General features: G+C 45.8%; 1 protein-coding gene across 10 annotated transcripts in view; it reads right to left on the minus strand.

Annotated features, from left to right (window-relative positions):
- The window catches only part of TMEM164 (transmembrane protein 164), a 171861-nt gene extending 155569 nt beyond the window's left edge, over window positions 1–16292 (minus strand). For 2 of the 10 annotated variants that reach the window (XM_074391761.1, XM_074391762.1), the window contains exons 1-2: window positions 15767–15891; window positions 14782–15447 (exon numbers count right to left, since the gene is read on the minus strand). In XM_074391761.1, coding sequence (XP_074247862.1) covers window positions 14782–15171 — 390 coding nt within the window. In that variant the 5' untranslated portion in view covers window positions 15172–15447; window positions 15767–15891. Of the gene's footprint in view, window positions 1–14781; window positions 15448–15766; window positions 15899–16153 lie in introns of those variants that run through there. The other 8 variants (XR_012515655.1, XR_012515654.1, XM_039464045.2 and 5 more) reach the window with 8 other exon arrangements.
- Window positions 16293–20601: the final 4309 nt, after the last annotated feature.

Here is a 20601-nt window from a genome sequence, read left to right on the forward strand (position 1 = left end):
CTGGCCCCCTGTGTAAAAAGTCTGGGGACGCCTGGTGTAAAGGGTAGAGGAGAGAAGATCAATCACAAGGCTGCTCTAACAAGCCAGGTGATGATGATGACAATGATAAACAACAAGATGAACCAGGCCAGGGGAATCAAAGAATAAAAGAGACAGATGGAAGAGATCATAAAAGACAGAATCAAGGTGACTGAGACTATGATAATGAAAAGAAGGAAGAAGGGGGAATTGAGATGTATCAAGGTGTCTAGGGACTTAACTTGGGTCACTGGATAGATTGTGATGCTGTTAATTAAGAACACTGAAGGAAGAGTATCACAGCAGTCCTTCCTTTTCATTCCAAATCCCCTAACCACTTTACTTAGGATGCATGGCTTTCAAGCCCTCTTGAGCACATTGGGAAAGAAAAAGTAGGATCTACATAGCTTGATGGCCCCAGCATCTATATAACCCTACATATAAACTTAGGTTTCTCCCTTTTGCCAAATGATCAAGGAAATAACCATCAATATCTGATCCTAGAAACGGTGGGCCAAGAAACCTTTAAATGTTCCTGCTCTCAAGACATGATGATTATTCTCATTTTGATAAGCTTTTTTTTATATTCACAGCACATTCACATATCTTATTTCACTTGATTTTCATGTTTACCCTATAAGGTAAGAAGAGCAAAGATCATCTATGTCTTACAGATAGTAACAGCCATACTCATATTTACTAAACACTTGCTAGGCACCACTATTTTATACTTCACATGTAGTCATGTATTTAATTCTTACAAGAACCCCATAAGGTAAATACTACTATTAATCCCCATTTTGCAGATTAAAAAAGCAGACCCAGAGGCTTTAGGCACACTGGTCTAGCAACAAACAAGCAAAATAATGAACTTGGAAGACCTCAAAAAAACAAACAAATCAGGCCTAGATATGTCAGTTACCGTTCCCAGCGTTGCACAGCTAGAAAGCAGCAGAACTGGGATTTGAACTTGACTAGTCTGGCTCCAGAGCACGTACTTTTAACTACCACACTCTATTTCTTATTATATCAGAAGACTGAGGCACAGAGACGCTACCTGAATGGCCAAAATTACTGTTTTGTCATTAAATTAGTTATGAACCAACCACCAGGACCCAGGTCTGGCTAACACTTAATCCAGCACTCTATTACTTGACATCATTTACCAAGATGAATTGACTTCTACTAGGCTGACATTATTCTGACATTTTTCTTCTTTGGCTTTTGTCACCTCTGCTAGATTAAGGTTCTAAATTTGATCTTTTGCCCATGAGCCTCATACAACTGTTTACTAGGATCAGACTGAGGCCTTTATTTGGAGGTAGGAAATGATGGCCTCAGTTATATCCACAGCTGAGTGGGTTCCATTTCCAAACAACCAATATCTGGAAGGAACCCATACTGGCTCTACATGCAGGCTCATTGAGCACACACATCTCTGTGGACTGCCTGCCCAGGGCAAACAGCAAGTAATGGTGACACCAGGGCCAGGCTCCTCTGTGGAAGACAGGAAGCAAGGGCAGGGAAGTAAATTGAAACAAATACAAGCCAGGTAAAGAGGTGGCCTGCAGCCAGGAGATCCCCGCTTTCAAGAAGGCAATGAACAATGATGCTCAAAAAACACAAGATTTACATTTCTCTAATACTGGGCAAGAACAAAAGTCCGGTTCCTTTTACGCTGGAAGGTTAGGGATAGAAGGAGGCCATGTGTGGTATTATAGAGAGATATTGAACTGGGAGTCCAGAGAACCAGCTCTGCTTCTATTTAGCTGCGTGACTTTGGGCAAATCACTTGACCTCTCTGGGTCTCAGTTTACTCATCTGGAAAACAAGGGATGAAGGAGAGACAAATTAGTTGATCTCAGAGGTTTCTTTCAGCTCTGACTTGGTATCACTCTGCCATTTTAACAACCTGAGAAAGTACTGCTAGAACATCTTGTGCCTATAGTCCACCAAATGGGAAATCAGCTAGAAGCAAGGAAAAGAATAATTAGATAAAGCAGGCCAGGTGTGGTGGCTCACTCCTATAATCCCAGTACTTTGGGAGGCTGATGCTGGAGAATTGCTTGAGCCCAAGAGCTCAAGACCAGCCTGGGCAACACGGCAAGACCCCATCTCTACAAAAAATAAAAACATTAGCTGGGCATGGTGATGTGTGTGCCTGTGGTTCCAGCTACTTGGAAGGCTGAGGCAAGAGGTTCGCTTGAGCCCAAGGGGTCGAGTCTGCAGTGAGCCATATTCACAACACTGCGCTCCACCTGAGTGACAGCAAGACCCTGTCTCATTAAAAAAAAAAAAAAAAGAATTACATAAAACAAAAAACATTCTGGAAAGCTGAAAATGAGGTAATATACAGGTAGTAGAGTTAGTACAATGCTTAAAGCATAATTAACGTGTACTCAAAAATGTTACAGAAATTGTAGTGAGCTTTCTCCTAAATTCCACTTTTTGCACATTTGACCCTGTTACACACTTCCACTGTTTAAAAGGCCTAAGGGAGACCCTAAATGAGCAGGGGCACCAGCTGTCCTTAATGTCCATGGACAGTTATTACTGAAAAGTGAGAACCCAACCCCAATGAAAGAAAGGAAACAGAAAATACAAGTGCCAAGAGCCAAGATTAATCCTCCATTCACTGCAAACTGACTGTGGAAAAGGGGGAAGAAAAAACAACAGGTGCAGACCACAATGTACTTTGCAAATTGTTTTTCAGGACAGACCCAAAGCAGGGAGTAAGACATTTGGGAAGATGATCCTAGCCTGGTTTCCACGTGCGTCCATCTGAGCAAACACAGCACTGGCTGTGAGATATGGCCAAACACTACCCAGCCCGTCAGGAGACCCTGTGACACGCAGGCTTCACATTCTTCTCCACAAAGCGAACGCAGCCTTTGCCTAAAGGCCACCCCTGACTCCGATGACCAAGACAATACTCCCCTGAAATTCCCCACAGGGCTGAGGGTCAATCAGTTCTCTTGGCTAACTAGCCAGAAACCCCACATGCAAGTAAGGGAACATGACCTTGGCTTGGTGCTGGCTTGCAGGGCTGTTTTGAGGAGAGGTGAACTTGAAAGCAGAGTAAAACCAGCTGCCAAGCAGCAAAAGGGAGATCCAAACGTGGAGGCAGCCCCTTTCCTCAGGGAGCCAACATTCTCTGTGGGGCTGGGGGTCCAGGAAATGGGAGAAATACCCACCGTGGCGGCTACCCAAGAGCCCAAGTATGAAAGTGTTGCTGATGATGAGGCACTTGTGCACATGACCCTGAGAAGCATTCCTGCAGGGCGCCGGGAATAAAGTGACTGGGGCGCGCGCGCACAGACACACGCACACTCAAGTACCTGGAACTTAAAAAAGGAAACTCTTAACAAATGCAAACCAAGAGTGAACAAGTGCTGATATGAAGAGGACCCTTTGTTACAATCTTAACTAGGTTTTAGAATGGGGGAACTTCCATAGCTAATTTCCAAGTGCTGCTGTTTACTTGAGTTGCTGTTTGTTTAGAAATGCCCTCTAAACGAGCTCTTCTTCCAGGCAACCAGATTATAGAAAACATAACTGTAGCCCCCTCAATTCTCCCACTGCAAGACTAAGAAACAGCCTTTGTACCCGAAATGCTTGGGAATATGCCCAGAGGCTTTCCAATGGCCCTGGCAGGATACAACACCTCCCCCTATACCCTCAGGCTTGAAATCGCATGACCAAGGTCTAAGCCCCAGAAGCCTCCACTTAAAGGGGGTCTTCTCTACTGACTGGTGGCTTAGGTCCCAGAGCACAGTCTTGAAAATGAGGCCCCAGATTAAAGTCTTGAAAAGGAGTAGAGCTGGACTTGAGAGAGGATTACCATATCCCAGAGATATAGGAAGAATTGGTTTTCTTCTGTCCATTTGCTGATGTGAAAAGCCAAGGCACAGTGAGGTCTTCTCCTGAAAGCAACACAGGTTCCACTATACCATGCTTCTCCTTCAGCTAAGATACTGCTCCATCTGAAACCTGCCTTTTGCCCAGGAGCTCTGGGGTCTGCCCTTTCTCCTCCAACAGTTACCAAATAGGTGGCACTCGAAAAAGTTACACTCCCCTTAATCAAAATAAATAAATGAAAAAGGAAAAAAAACAAACAGAAACCCATTCACCAATCTACGTCTACCCCATTGCCCCAAACCCACTCCTTTCATACTTCTGTCACAAACTCGCTGGTTTCCTAGACTATCAATCTCAAGATACTTTGCACCATGGAGCCAGACCATTAATAAACAGCATTAATAAAGCCAATAGGTCCCTGGAAAGGTAAGTTTCCTAACAATGAGATGTAAGAAGAATTGCCTATTTTAAACAGAATCACCCAGTCACCCAGAAAGGACCGGATAATTTAAAATACCTTCACATTACCCACAAACGTGTCCTTAGGCCTCAAACTACGAAGCAACCCTGTCCCACAGAAATTATTACATGGGTGCTAACTTCATGAAACCAATACCTTTGCCCACTGCGTGAAATGATGATGCCAGGGAAGATTTTCATGGAAAAACTTTCCTGTATCAAATCCCTACCATCTTACTGCAACAATAGAAACCCAAGCTCAAAGCAGCAGCCATAGTAAGAATGATGATGACTGTCATCATCATCCTCGTCATGTTGGTCACCAATATTATCGTCATTATCATCATCATCATCACTGAAATGTATTGAATGTTTCCTATGTGCCAGATATTATCTTAAATGCTTTATTAGTATTTTCTCATTTTTCTCACTTAATCCTCACAACAACTCTGGCATATTCAAGTTTGATCATACCATTTTATAAATATGGGAAAACAGGCTCAGAGAGGTTAAGTAATTTGCCCAGGGTTACAGAGCTAGTGGTAGAATTTGGATCCAGGCTTTTATCACCCTAGACCCTGTAATCTATCCCAGTACATCACTGTGATTTCAAAATGTTAAGTAATACTATTACTCTATTAATAACTGCTAACATTTCTTTAGTGCACACAATAAGCCAGAAATTCTTCTAAATACTTGATTTAAATTACTCATTTAACCCTCAAAACAACCCTATTATTATTCCCATTTTACCGATGTAGCTAAGTAACATGCCTAAGGTCACGTGGTGATAGAGATCAAACCCAAACCCAGAAATATGGTCCAAAGAATCTATCTACCAAGCTGAACTTGCATTAGGAAAATGAAGCATTTCTACTGTCCTACTTAAGTCAGGAACCCTGCTATGTCCCAATCGAAACCTACAATGTCGCAGCTAGAATGTGGCAAGTAAATTCCAATGAAGAAACTTATCTAGCCCTGATGTGTACATACCACCCACTCAAATCTGATTAATGTAGAAAAAGAAGATAGAAACTCTTTATAGAAGTCTCTCTTAACCCTCATTTTCCGTCAACCTGATTTCTGAAGAGAACACCTGACTATCAGCCTTTTTGTGCTCTGCCCAAAACATCTAGTAAGTGTTTACCCAGGACTCCCAGAGCCACAGTTAAGGGCCTTAATGTGCAATCTGGCTCTGCACCTTATTTAATCAGCACCTGAATGAAACGTCTCTTTGCTAGCAATAGCCAGAGCACAGTCAGTCAGAGTCTTTCTGCAAACATAGCTGGTCGATTGGCAAAGACAATTCAATTCGCAGGCAAAATACACACTGACTTTATACCACTACTGGCATGTGATGGAGATGGGGAGACTGAAGGCACTGGGCTAGAATTAGGATGGTACCATGCTTCCTTTCCTCTCCAGATGATCTCACTCCTCCCTCTCCTACCCACCTAAACATGGCCCAGGGCAGAGCTTGCACTGTTTCTGCCATACAGTCCAATCCTCTCTGACCTCCTGGCTCCTTGCAATCCATTCCCTTCCCTCAACACCACCCGGCTCAGAACACAACTCACATTATCCTTCTTCCCTGGGCCATTTCCTCCAGCAGCTACTAGACAGGAACCAAAAGCAATCAAGAGATTCCCCCAAACCCTCTCCTTTAGGATCTTATGCTGGCAACAAAGCCAAGCGCCTTGATGCCCATGAACTGACAGATGTGCAGCGCTGCCCTGTGTAGCCAGGAAAGAACCAAGTAAACACAGAGGACTGACTGGTGCCCAGAAGAGGGTTCCTCCCCAGGCCTTCAGATTAACTACTGTGTCGAAGCACTGTGGAGGGAGATTTACATTAATATGAAAGCCTAAGAGTCAGCAAGTAGGGTAGCAAGGCACTGAGAATTCCAGTTCTCCTGATCAGGGGCATAAGGGAGAGAGAAGAGTCCAAAACCTGAGGAAGGAACATGGGAAAGGACACCTGCTTAAAAACACTAGACACAGTCTACCAATTAGATATTACATTAGGGTAACAGGGGCCTTTTTTAAAACTCATCCTCTCCCTTATGCCCAGGTGGAGTCTGTCCACTCACACTTCAGTATGAAACTCTGAAATAAAATTGCTTTCTTTCTAATCCCCTCATGGCTATCATCTCCTCTGATGGGATGGGCATTTTGAATTAGAGAAAGGATTGTTTTGGAGCTTAGAGTACTCTAGAAGAAGGCAAGCTTGGATGGGGTGGGTCAGGTGGTAAGACCTGAAAACAGGGAAGAAGAGATACAAAAAAGAAAAGTAGAAAGATGGCACCGTAGGCCAGGCACGGTGCCTTATGCCTGTAATCCCAGCACTTTGGGAGGCCGAGGTGGGCGGATCATGAAGTCAAGTGATCGAGACCATCCTGGCCAACATGGTGAAACCCCGTCTCTACTAAAAGTACAAAAGTTTCATCGGGCATGGTGGTGCGTGCCTGTAGTCCTAGCTACTCAGGAGGCTGGGGCAGGAGAATTGCTTGAAACTGGAAAATGGAAGTTGCAGTGAGCCGGGATTGCGCCACTGCACTCCAGCCTGGTGATAGAGTGAGATTCTGTCTCAAAAAAAAAGAAAGAAAGGAAGGAAGGAAGGAAAGAAGGAAGGAAGGAAGGAAGAAAAGTAGGAAAGTAGGAAGGTAGGAAGGTAGGAAGGTAGGAAGGTAGGAAGGCAGGAAGGTAGGCAAGCAGGCAAGCAGGCAAGCAGGCAAGCAGGCCAGCCAGCACCACATTTCATCATTGCTGCTCGACTTTAGAGCAGCAACCATTCAGGACCCACTAAAAATCCTCTACTAGTTGCAGGTGGGATATCTGCTATCTTCCCATTTCTCACATTTAATGTCTGCTCCGTTACCCCAATGTTCTGTGCCTCTGTCCTTAACAGTGTGGGCCCTCCTTGGGACAGCACAGAGAACACAATTTTCTATGTCATCCCCTATCAAGGATTCCAGGGCACCTGCAGTTCACTTAACAGCTCAGAAATGACAGAGCATTCCTAGAGTTTCACTTAGTTGGCCAAGGGAGAAGTAAGACCCCTGACGATAACAAGCAAATAATTCCAGGTGACAGTTGAGACACTTTTCTGTGAAGGGGGAAGCAACTTGGCGAACTTATGTTGGGATCTCTCAAAGTAAGATATAAGGCTCACAGGCATTAGAATCATCTGGGAATTTGTTATAACTGCAGATTCCCATCCTCATCCTAGACCTGCTCGGAATTGCTGTGTAGACAGACAGACATCTACATTATAACAAGCTCCCAAGGGATTATTTCAAAAATAAAGTTTGACAATCTCGGCTCTCCACATCCATAGTTTCTTCCTGTCCACTTGAACACTGGGGTAAGTGGGGGAGAAATGGGGAGATAGCACATAGCCTTTGCATTTTTTGTTTCTTATGCCTAGAAATGCTTCCTTTCCTCCGTCACCCAATTGAACTCCTGCTCATTCAAACACATTTATTGAGCACCTACTGGAACTAGTCCCTGTTCCAGGCACTAAGAGAACAAAAACCAAGGGTCCTTGCTCTCATGGAGCTAACGTGAGCCAGCTCAAACGTCACCTTCTAGGAAGCTTTCCTTAATTGCATTAGGGGAAACAAAGACCCCTGTCCTCTATGCTTTGTTCAAATCTGTTACTATACATGATCTATTTCCTTGTCCATCTCATCAAAACTGAGTGAAATGAGGGCAAAGGCTTTTTTTTTTTTTTTTTTTTTTTTTTTTTGGCTTTGCTTTTGAAGGTACGTCAGCAATGATTGCTTCTTATTTCTCTTTGTCCAATGCCTGGCACCAATGTTTGGCACACAATAGGCATTTGATAAATATCTGTTGAGTGAACGCAAGAAAGAATAAACTCCCACGAACATTTAAAACAAGAGTCTTGCAAATGGAGTTAGCATGCAACAACCATGTGTCAACATTCCCTCTTGTTAGTCTCTGCAGATCTTAGAGACTGGAAAGGGGGAATATAAAAGGACTGGAATGATATGGAATATACCTCTGGAAGGTAATAAAGGTGGCCTGGCTGAAATACTCCATTGACATAACTAACAGTCACCAAACAAGCCACTGGAACTGTATAGCTACCTTAAAACCCTCTTCACAATAACTTGGGACCCTCATCTTCTAATCTGAATCACACTATTTAACAGGTGCTGAGGTGGTGCCAGAAGACGTAAAGCCTTGCCCACAGATCACCCAGACTCAGGCTCAGTTAGGATGGGCCCTTGAACCAACTTCTCACCTAATTAGCCACTAGATAATGTCTCTAAAATTGGGGTCCAAGGATGACCAGCATTAGAATCACGCAAGTGCTAGTATAAGTGCAGATTTCCATCCTTACCCTAGAGCTGCTCAGAATCACCGTGTAGAGAACAAGGTATCTGCATTATAACAAGCTTCCAAGAGACTCTTCTACAAATAAAGTTTGGGAATCCTTGCTCTAAACATCCACAGTCTCTTCATGTCCACTCAGCTAGTTACTGGCAGGAGCAGAGCACCTGAGACAAGATATTCTCAGTATAACGTAATATGTGAAAGACTGGGAGAAGCAGAGCAACCTGGCTCGTCATTTCAATAAGGCATGATAACAATGAGGTGTCCACTGAAAAACACAAGAGGGGAGAAAAAGTAAAAGTGAGTCTCTGGCTTAATAACATTTTTTATTGATATGATATTAAGCAGCAAGAAAGTTAGCATGTCCAAGAGATTAAGATCAAGATCCAACAGCGTAATTTCCTGATTGGGAGAAAAGCAGACACTTCAGGCCAAGACTGGCCAGAGATTCTAATAACCAGCTCTTTTGTGATGGAAATTCTACAAAAAAGATGCGTGAGCAGGACCTGAGATTGCCTCACACCTGTGGCTATTTCAAAAAACAGGCAGGAAGATTCTCTTAATGAGAACATCGTGGAGAAAGAAAAAAGGAAAGCGAAAAGTCAGTTCCATCAATCAGTCAGTCACCATTATCCAGGTACACATTAATGTCCGTGTACAGTATTATATTCAGCTCTGGAAGGAGTTACAAAGGAAAAACCCTCTATTCCTTTAGTTGAAAAAAGTGTTCCCACTAATGGTATAGATTAAAGAAACACACACACACACAAACACACACACACAAAAAAAAGTGATCTGGCCAAACGCAAGATTACCTACATGCACACAAAGGTATTCATTAAAGAGCCCAATATTCAGACAAGTATTCATATGGCTGAGAAAGGAGGACAAAATGTGTTATTGGAATAACTGTAGTCAGGTCAGGCTTCTCTGGAAAGGTTTCATAGAGGAGACTCTTCAGGGGAGTATTTACAGAGGGGAGGAAACTAAAACAAGTCTCACAAAGACTGAGAAGAAGGTGGCACATCTATGGCAAAGGGATAACAATCGACAGCTCGTGGATCATCGACTGAAGAAGAGCCGACAACATACTGTTATTTAAGAGCAAGCTGAGTTGTGTTAACAGGTACAAGGCATGAAAAGACTGGGAAAAAAAAAATCGTTCTTCTCTGCTTCATGTGGGCTGGACCTCTGGTAAGAGTTAGTGTCCAGTTTTATACGCCGTGCATGAGAAGGGTATGCACACACAGGCAAGGATCCAGAGAAAAGTAACAAAAATGATTAGAGGAATGCCTTCTAGAAGCTGTCAACAAAGGTAAGAGGACTTGAGCTGTGTCGGTTTCTGAGTCTGAAGTTAAAACTCTACTGGTCATCTGCCATCTTTGACCTGTGTTGCCCAGCTTCTCAGTTTAAGTGACCACATAGGTATTCGGAGAATTCAAATGCTTCATGTCCATGTGGTCCATTTCATGGAGAAGACTGAAATAGGAAAAGGTTAAATAATTTGCTGAGGTTCCTGTAGCAAGCCATGAGCAAAACTAGCATCATAATTTTAAATCCGGGACTGTCTGTGGGTTGTTTAATTCACTGATCCACAGCACCTCTCTTTATATGGACGCCCCCGAAGACTGTAACAATGAAAGATGGAAAAATTCTCTGCAAATTTCCTTGGGGGGAGAAAGAAAACAAACTAAAAAGGAATGTCATGCTTCACTGGTGAGGCCCATATAAACATCATTGCCTTGTGTCCCCCTGGACTGATGACCCAGGACTCAGTTCATCCGATAAGCTGTCAGCAGATGGCTGGATCCTTTATTGTACCCATTACCCACCAACATCAATCCCAAGCAGGAACAGTAATCAGTGCTCCAGACAACAGATGGAGAATGAGGAGGTGTGTCTGGTCTGAAGTCAAGGGGGAAAACAGAAAGCCAAGTTTCTCCAATCCATCAGGTTTTCTCTAAAACACATCCATCACATAACAACTGGAATGCAACAGTGTGTATTCAGTGAGTTGCAAAGGGTTTCACCAAAAGCTCCGGACTTTTTGAGTGTGTGTCATTCGATACTTTTAGCAAGGAGGGAGGAGGTAAGAAAAATCATACAGTGAACCAAAAGCAGAAAACCCATATTTGGTTGAAGTTATTTTTCTAATATATTGTAAAGAAGACAAAAAATCAAATAGCTACAGCAACTCTGAAAAAGGATGGGATTCACTGTTACTCACTAAAAACCAACAGCTTGGGACTAAGGGATCAACAGCACCAATTATTACTTGCCAAATGCCCAGCCTGGATACAGCCTGCCTTATGGACATGGACATCAAGGGTTAAACGGCATATGCTGCACCCCACTAAGTTCTGTGCCTAAGAATTGGACTATTAAACAAGACATCCCAAATGGGATATGTTTCTTAAGTTTCTAACACAACGGCAACATAACTGGACTCAAGGAGGGTAACAGGCCACTAAATTAAGACTACCAGTCTTTACAACAGTCACACTATCTAGCATATTAACCCTTCTGCTGAGAAACTGTAGATTTTAAAGACTTAAATTAACTATGAGAATCTCTTCCTGCTAAGCCCAGATTCCCACTGTGGCAGCTCAGTTCTAAAGCCACCTGTGCCACTAACTTACTGGGTGATTTTTGGTAAACAGAATAATCAATGCATAAATTCACTCCCTGTCATACATACCTGCCAAAATTATAAGCAAAATGGGACTAGCCATGCTTGAAGAAATATTTATTGGTATAATTGATAGACACCACTGATATTTAGCAAGGGCTTTAGCAACCATGTGCTAACCTTGGTGCTTGCTGATCTTTAGAACACTCCAACACCTCTGGCTAGAGGTTTAGCTGTGAGATGGCGCTACGTCAACCACATATGCCTATATCAGTCTCCAGTCCCAGGACACATTTAAGAAATCCGACAAGGCCAAAAAGAAACCTGACAGGATGAATATTAATCAATAACAGAACTTGGACACAAGTACTGCTCCTCCTTATGCTACTAAAGTTGGCAGTCACCCAAAGGCAGCATGGCTATGATGAGAGCCTGCGTAACAAGGTCTTGGGAATGAGTATTTTGCAGACTGAAAAATGAGAGAAGGGGAGTCTAACCAATTTCCCTCCAACTCACCTATTTCCTGGCCTAAAGCAATACCTCCCTTGTTACAAAGTTACACTGACTCTCTGAGGAAGAAGGCCTTTCTATAAAGCCAAAACTGAGTCATCCTGTTGAGAGACACATATCAGACATGTCTCTGCTAAGCTATTCCTTTCACTTCAGCTAATATCTCTCTTTGTTAGGACTTCTAAATTCCACAGAATTTGTCACTATAGCATAGCCTAATTCAGCTAGTTCACTTGCCAAAGCATTTCTTTTTACACAGTATCTCCTCTTCGGAATATACATTCTTGCAGGAAACATTTTAACATCTCTTTCTCCAGGCCTAAGCGAAATATGACAATGTATACGAAAGTGCCTTATAAACAGTAAGTGCTAGATAAATAAAAGGTGTTATGGTGTTTTGGGTATACATACCATCATTGGTCATTCTGCAACCAAGTCAGAAAACTATTTCCAACCATCTGCTGTTAATTTTTTTTTTTTTTTTTTTTTTTTTTTTAGGACTCATCAACTTTTAAAAATTCATACATTCCTGCTTCCCAGGAAAAGCCATATGGAAGGTATAGAAAGTTGGTTTAATCAGAGGCTAGGTCTCCTGATACACCAGGGGTTACTATTTAAATGATACAAAGCAGTGACTTAGGGGAAAAGGGCAAAGAAGCATAATTGTGATGGGGTTCAAGAACTCCTCAGCATGGCTCTGTTCCAAGCCCCCATCCTAACGCTTCACAGTCTGCCATCATCCTCTGCATGTGTTCCCAAGCACGGCCCAGTTGAGTTTACTGTACTGGGGAGACACACGGAGAAAAAAATGAATGGGGACTGGTCACCTGACTTCCACAGAGAAGAAACTAGCTTTCTTTTTTTCCACACAAGGAGGTCAAAAGCATTTCAAAATAGCTCTCTGTTGTATCCCCATCTATGACTTAGAGAGACAAGAATCACATAGATGGTCAAGAGCCAGGAGGGCAACTCTGCTTCATATTACAGGTAGGCAAACTGAGGCTCAGGAAGAGTACTTTCTCCAAAGTCACACAATGAGTTAATGCCAATACTAGTTCTCCAGAATCTTCTAAGATCCTCTAAAAATCTTTCTTCTAAAAACCATGGTCCTGCCAGGCTTGATGTCATTACACCAGCAGCAACCCCAGTCAGGCTGAACTTAGTCCTTTGTTGACCTTCTAGGTATGTGGCTGCCAGAGGCCTCAAGACCACTTTGTAGAAGAAGCATCCTTCGACCCTCACCACCTGCCATCCTAAAAAAGCACTCCTGTCCCAACAGCCTCACACAGCATCGGCTGAGATGCGTTGTTTCCTCTCATTAACAAAAAGCCCGTTCATTTAAAAAAAAAAAAAAAAAGAAAGAAAGAAAGAGGACTGGCTCAAATTTACACAGAAGGTCTAGCTGGGACAGCTCTGGACTTCCTGTGAATGGCATTACTTCCCAAGAAGCCCTCTCTTAAAAAATGCTGCCCACTCCAGCCCCGATGCTTACAGCCACCTAATCAAAACTAGCCGCTTTATTCCAAAGTTATCCAGATCTCCTTACCACGTCTGCAAGAAGGGAAGGGGCTGGGGTCATTCGCCACATTTTACAGATTGGGAAACTGAGGCCAGGAGCCTGCAATCAAATGACTTCCTAGGAACACAGTGCAAGCAAGTATCCAAGCAGCGTGGTGCTCATCTGCCTAAGACTTCCACAGGAGTGCCCCACCACCTACTGCCACCCTCACTTTGGGGTTGACAGCTTGCAACCTCAAGGTGGATGGGTGTGCTTTCCAATCCAGGCACTAATTCACCTTTTGGCTGCAAGCAAACACATTTCATTCCTGAAGGCCTCCAGGCCTGTAAAATGGAGATACTAATGTCAACCTCCTGCCCCAAGCTAGGTTGTCACTAGTCTCTGAACAATAACCTTCTACAAACATAAAGGCAATAAAGGTGCTAAAGACAGGTTTCAAAACTGCCCTGAATAAAACACACCAGGTTTTCCATAGCCCAAAATCTAAAAAAGACCGACTGTGCTCCCATTCTCCTCTTCCTCCTCTTCCATGGTTTTCTAGCTTTAGAACATCTCTCCACACAGGCCGAGTACAGACAGTCTGATTCTTGGTCCTCACCTAGATTATTTTTATGTATCTGGCAACCTGCCTTTTCAATCTCATTTGTTTTCCTTAGCACCACTAATGGGTAGAAGTCAAGGAGGTAAAGAAATCAGCTTCCTAGGCACCCTCGGACTATAACCACAGGAGACAGAATGACAGTGGTAAGATGGAGAGGTATGCAAACAACAAAACAAAACCAAAAAAAAAAAAACCCTCTCCCCATAGTGATCACCAGCCCAAAGTTCCTAAGTCTGCCTGGGGACCTCCTTCAGAACTCACTTAGTAGGAGCTTGGTGCTGCTCCAACACCTCAAAATGCAAAGGTAGACCTCACTCTAAAAGCATAAACTCCCAAATGAAAGAGTCATTAAGAGAAACTCGTAAAAGTATTTCCCCAACGTACCACAGTGTAGATGAGAAAGTTTATATGTGACCACCTCCAGGAAAGAGTGTCACCAGGCCCCTGGGAAATTAACTACCACAGAAGGCAAGGGAGCTGGGCCATGGTCCACTGATGCGAATCAGAAAGGGCACCTGGCTGGGCCTGGACTTCCTGCTTGTGAATGGCCAGAGCAGGGTAGGGCTGGGAGGGGAGAGGCAGCCAGCATGAGTGCCAGTCGTTCCTAAGGTTCAGACACAAGGTTCCTCATCTCCACTGTGGGGCTGACTCATTGTGCAAAGGTGAAAGAAAGCCAAACCTGAAATTGGCACAAGGGCAGCCACTCGTTGGAAAATCATTTTAAGGGTCCCACTCCCCGCCAGGTGAGGTGCTGTACACTATGGAGTGTCCTGAACACACAAATGACTCTTATCACTTAGGCTGCCCAGGAAAAAGTCAACAGACTCACATGCATCATGGTGACCAGGTGACAGGGGTTGAGCAGGTAGATGACGGTCTTGGTGGCGAACTTAAAGCCCACCTCTACCCCGAAGGTCAGGCACAGGGCTACTAAGAGCAGATTCTTGCTCAGGCTCTCCTTGCCTTCCTCTGGCCGCTGGGTCACCTGCTCTGGCTGGCTGCCAGGGCTACCCCTACCGTCCTCCTTCGTCTGCCTCAGGATGTGCCGCAGGGCCACCAGGATCTCCAACAGGGCCAGGGTCAGGACCACCACACTTTCCAGCAGCCGCTGCTGCCAAGAGAGGAAGGCAGCACAGTCGGGGCCCCCATTGCCTGCAAAACTGGGGTCCACGCCCCCATAGAGCCAGTCCAGGAGACTCTTGTAGCTATACCGGGACATGATGCAAAGTGGATCTCCTTGACCACAATGCAGGAAGCAAGAGTGAGATGGAACACGAACCCAGAGGGTTGCCCGAGTGGTGGACCATGTAAAGCGGGCACACCCCCACACCCCCCCTCCAGACACCAGGGCACCGAGAGCAGGGGAGGGGAAGCTACACGCGAGGCCCGGGGTAAGGTGCTGGCTCTAACTTGTCCCCACGGCTGTCTGGGGGAGCCCCCCGCGCTTCTCCAGTGGCCACCAACGAGGCAGGGTTGAAAGGAGCCGTTGGCCAATCTAAAAGGAAGGAGAGGAAAAAAAAAAAAAAAGGTCTCAAAGAGGCAATTGCACCGGGAATTAGGAAGCGGGAGGGGTAACTAGCAAGGGAAGAAAAGGGGAACGGGGCGGTAGCAAAGCAAGCAGGGGTAAGGGAAGCCGGAGGCCGAGAGGGTCAGGGCGGGGGCCAAGGGGACCGGCAGTGCTGCGGCAGCGAACCGGGAGGCAAAAGGGGTCAGAGCTAGGGGACACGCGGAGGCCAGGAGAGGAGCTAGCGGGGTCGGGCAGGCGGGGAGGGCGACGGGGATGGCTGGGACGCCGAGCTCCTCGTCTCACGCACTCGCCACAGAGGGATCCCTTACTCCTGCAACCGCGTGGCCGTCTCTGCCCCCAGCTAGCAACTTCGCCGCCGACTGGCCCCTCCAGTCAATTTAGAGCCGTCCCGGTCCAGCCTCCCGCCCCCGGGTACACCCCCGATCCCCCAGCTCCACCCTCCGGCCCCAGACGCCCGCCCTCCCGGCAGCACCACCCCTAGCCCGCGGCCCGCCGGGGACCTGCCCCCCTCGCGCAGGCAGCGGCGGGAGGAAACCGGAGGGAGGGCGGGAGGCCGGGCCAGCCGGGGGCTGGACTAAAGCCGGCCCCCTCCCTCCGCCCCGGCGCCGCAGCCTCCGGCGCCTCCCGCCCGGCCCCGGGGACCGGCAGCCGCGCCCGTCGGGGCTCCACTCACCAGCAGCTCGGCCCGCGGCCCTGGCTTGGGCGACTGCTCCGCTCCCGCGCTCCCCGCGCCGAGCGCTCGGCTCCCCTGGCGGCCGCCGCCGCGGCGCACGGCTCCTCCTCCCAGTCTTCCTCCCCCTGCAGCAGCCGCGCTCGCTTCCTCCTTCTTCCCCTCCCTCTCTCCTCCCCCTCGCCGCTGCCAACGCCACCGCCTCCCTCCCGCCTCGTCCAGTTCAGCTCTGGACCCCGCCACACGCCCTCCGGCCAGGACTACTCCTCCTCGCCTGCTTCCCTTTTCTGCCTCTGGCACTCCCCTGACTGGTCCACCATTCACACCTCCCACCCTCCGCGGTTTCGTCTCTCCCTCCTCCTCCCCACTCCTCCGGCTCAGTCTCCGCCTCCTTCCTCCTCCTCCCTGGCCTGCCTTGTCCTCTGCACTCGGAGCCTGCACGCGTGCACAGCCACCCTCCTTCACAACCGGGTACGAAATTCGCCCTCTCGGTGAAGCCCTGTTGACTGGCACCGTCTCCTGCGACCTAGTTCTCCAGGGCACTTCTTTCTATACTGGACACATAGTAGGCACTTAGCCGGCCCGCACCAACTTCTTGTGCAGCGGAGAAGCCTTTCTAATCAAGAGCAGCTTGGCTTTGGGGTGTGTGCCGGGTATAGCCGGCTCCTCTTGGCGATTCCTCCTTTCTGCCATCAAACGCTAGACTCATGCAAGACAAGAAAGGCATCTCCTCTCCCCTTTCTAGCCACACCCCCACTCCCCACTTCAGAGCCTAGGATGTGGGCCTCTTTTCCCTACTCCTCCCCCTCCTGCTCTGATCCAGTATTTCTCTCTGCCTCTCTCCACACAGACCACCCCTGCCACACCCTCTCCCTCTCCCACTTCTTCCCTTTCTCCTAACAAGCCTTTAATGGTAGGCCAGTGGGAGGAAGAGAGGCTTCCCTTGACCTCTTTCCCGCCTCCTCTTCCCCCTTCCCCTCTCCCGAGAGCAGTTGCTTCCTAACCTGTAAGGCCAGCCAGGACTCTGAGTGTGGTGGAACAGCTCTAAGCCCAAAACCTGGATAAGAGCAACTGACTGAAATAAGATCCCCTCTTCGTGCCTGCTCCTTTCTCCCCGTTGGCTGTTAAGCTTTTCTTGAGACAGTGGAACAGGAAAAGGACCTTCTCGGGACCTACCTCTTGTTGATTTAATATTTATTGAAGACTCACGATGAGTTAGAAGAAAATTCAGAAAACAGTTAGGCACCTTGCCTAGGAAACACTTTTGGATGTTGGCTGCAAGCCAGGCTCAAAACATAAAAGGCAATCTGCTGTATTATCAGACCATTGCCCTCCCGTTTTCTCCAAGTCTGGTTTTCCAAACAAGTACAGCTAGGTAGCTTTGTGTGACTCCAAGCTTTGTACAACATCTGCCATAGCCCTGATGTTCTCCAAGTGTCAGAGGCGTTAGAACCAGAGCGACTCCGTCTTAAATAGCGGCTGGGTAAAATGAGGCTGAGACCTACTGAGCTGCATTCCCCAAAAGTTAGGCATTCCAAGTCACAGGATAAGCTAGGAGGTTAGCATAAGATTATACACCAGGAAGAACTTGCTGATAAAATAGGATGCATTAAAGAAGCCTGCCAAACCCCACTAAAACCAAAATGCTGATGCAAGTTACTTCTGGTCATCCTCAGTGCTCATCATATGCAAATTGTAATGCATTAGCATGGTAAAAGTCACTCTCACCAGCGTCTGGAAGTTACTCTATATGGTCTAAAAGGGGGAAGAACCCTCAGTTCTGAGAATTGTCCACCCCTTTCCCAGAAAACTAATGAAGAATCCACCCCTTCTTTAGCATATAATCAAGAAATAACCGTAAGTATTGTCAGTCTAGCAGCCCCAGCTGCTGCTCTGCCTATGGAATAGCCATTCTTCATTCCTTTACTTTCTTAATAAACTGGCTTTGACTTTACTAGGAATTCTTTCTTGCCCCAAATTCTTGCTCAAGTCCAAGAACCCTCTCTTGGGGTCTGAATTCAGACCCCTTTCCAGTAATACAAGTGCCAGTTAATAAAGAAGGACAACAAACAAGGCTTGATTCAGAGGCTCACTAGTTCATTCTCCTTAGGTGTTTTGTTAAATCCTCAGCAACGTAACCAGGGAACATTAAAAACAAAGCTGTGGAGCACCTAGAAATGGCAGACAGCATCCCAAGACCTTACTATCTTCAAGGAAGCAAGAATGAAGGTATAACACTCAGCCAATGGCTTCAGTAATCCCTCCAATTTCCACCTGAGCTTCTGTTGGGAATTTGGCCTAGACTGTCCCTAGTTTGCAACCATGACTATGATTAATGATGACTGTAGCCAGGCCAGTTTTCTAATCTGAGCCATAAATTCCTTTTTCACAGGCATGTTGAAGAAAAAGCCAAACTCCATAAAATATTTGAAGAGATTTATTCCGTACCAAATGTGAAGACCATGACACGTGACACAACCTCAGAAGGTCCTGAGTTCATGTGCCCGAGGAGGTCAGGTTACAACTTGGTTTTATACATTTTTAGAGAAACAGGAGTTACAGGCAAAGACATAAATCAATACACGTAAGGTATACACTGGTCTCGGCCTGGAAAGACGGGACATCTCATGTGGTTGGTGGGGAGCTCACAGTCCTAAGTGGATTCAAAGATTTTCTGACTAGCAATTGGTTGAAAGAATTATGCTTTGTCTAAAGAGTTAAAGTCAGCAGAAGAAATGCTTGAGTTAAGATAAGGGATATCGTGGAAGCCAAGATTCTTGCTATGTAGATGAAGCCTACAGGTAGCAACTTTCAGAGGGAATAGACGTAAAATCTTTTATTGAACTGTAAAAGGCACCCCTCTCTTACTTAAATCTCTCCTGGATCATGAAAGGACCTAGAAAGGGAAGGAGATTCTCTACAAAAGGTAGATTTTCTCCACAAGAGATAGCTTTGCAAGGCCATTTCAAAATATGTCAAAGAAATACATTTTGGGGTAAAATACTTTGACTTCCTTCAGGGCCTGCTATCTGTCATGTGCTGCTATACCTGGGTCAGGTTAGAATTCGGTACCTTATTGACACAAAGAATCTGTTTTGTCAGTCTTATGATCTCTGTTTTAATGTTGATGCTGATCAGTTTTACCTAAACTCCAGAGTAGTGAGATCTAGATCTCGGCTCACTGCAACCTCTGCCTCCCAGGTTCAAGTGATTCTCCTGTCTCGGCCTCCCAAGTAGCTGGGACTACTGGCATGTGCCACTATGCCCTGCTAGTTTTTGTATTTTTAGTAGAGACTGGGTTTCACCATGTTAGCCAGGCTGGTCTTGAACTCCTGACCTTAACTGAGCTGCCTGCCTCAGCCTCCCAAAGTGCTGGGATTACAGGCGTGAGCCATCGTGCTGGCCTGAACTCGTTTTTCAAGTTTTCTTTCCAGATCCCCTTGGTCAAGGTAGGGAGTATATGTTGGAGGGTGTGTCTGTTCAGTCAGTTAGGGGGCTTAAAATTTTATTCTGGATTTACAAGTAGAATAACAAAGTGTTTTTAGGATATAAATTCTAATCTAATCCCATTTATATTATTTACTTGCTGTGTCACCTTGGACAATTTACTCAACCTCCCTGTGCCTCAATTGTCACATCTATTAATTGAAAGATACTATTATCAAATCCATGAAGTTATTAACAGTCAAATGAGCTGAACGTTGGGGACCATAATGTAGTGTCTGGTGCATAGAAAGTGTTCACTAAGTGCTCCCTATTGTTGCCCATCCTTGCATTTGCATGTGTACACACACGCAAGCACGTGCATGCACACACAAGCTCAAATTCACTGCCCTCCCCCACATCTGCATAAACAATCCTACCATCCTTAAAAGCCCACGTAAAATTGCACTCTCCCTAATCCCCCTCCCCCAGCTCCCAGAGCTCTCTCCCTCCTCTGAACTTGTACAGCATTTATTGCCTGCACTACTCATTTTATTCTGAATCACATACTGCCTTCCATTGTTCTCTCATTGTGACTCTTGTCTCCCACACCAAGCTCTTTGAGAGCTGGGAATGGATCTCAATCTTTTCTAAACCCCACCCACAGCACCTACCAGAGTGACAAACTCCTAGTAGGCACGAAATAAGCGCTGGGAGATTGTTGTCCCCATAAATAAAAGGCAGGCAATAATTGAGCTGAAATGGTGTGTCAATTTAGAGCTGCAAAAGCTTCAGACAAAAGTCCTAATCATTTCTTTGCTAGGACACAGGCCAGAGCTTTCTTGTCTCCAAACAGTAACAAGAGCAAATCAGCTTTTGTTTTTTAAGTAGACCCTTGCAGCACAACAGTGAAAACAGAACCCAGAATCCAGGCTTGGTTCAGTGAAACCTTGGGGAAAATTATCTCTCTGTGGTTCAGTGTACTCAGACGCAAAATGAGAGGGTTGGACTGGAATAATCTCTAAAAT

Source organism: Saimiri boliviensis, chromosome X (genome assembly GCF_048565385.1).
Source record: "Saimiri boliviensis isolate mSaiBol1 chromosome X, mSaiBol1.pri, whole genome shotgun sequence".
Lineage (NCBI taxonomy): Eukaryota > Metazoa > Chordata > Mammalia > Primates > Cebidae > Saimiri > Saimiri boliviensis.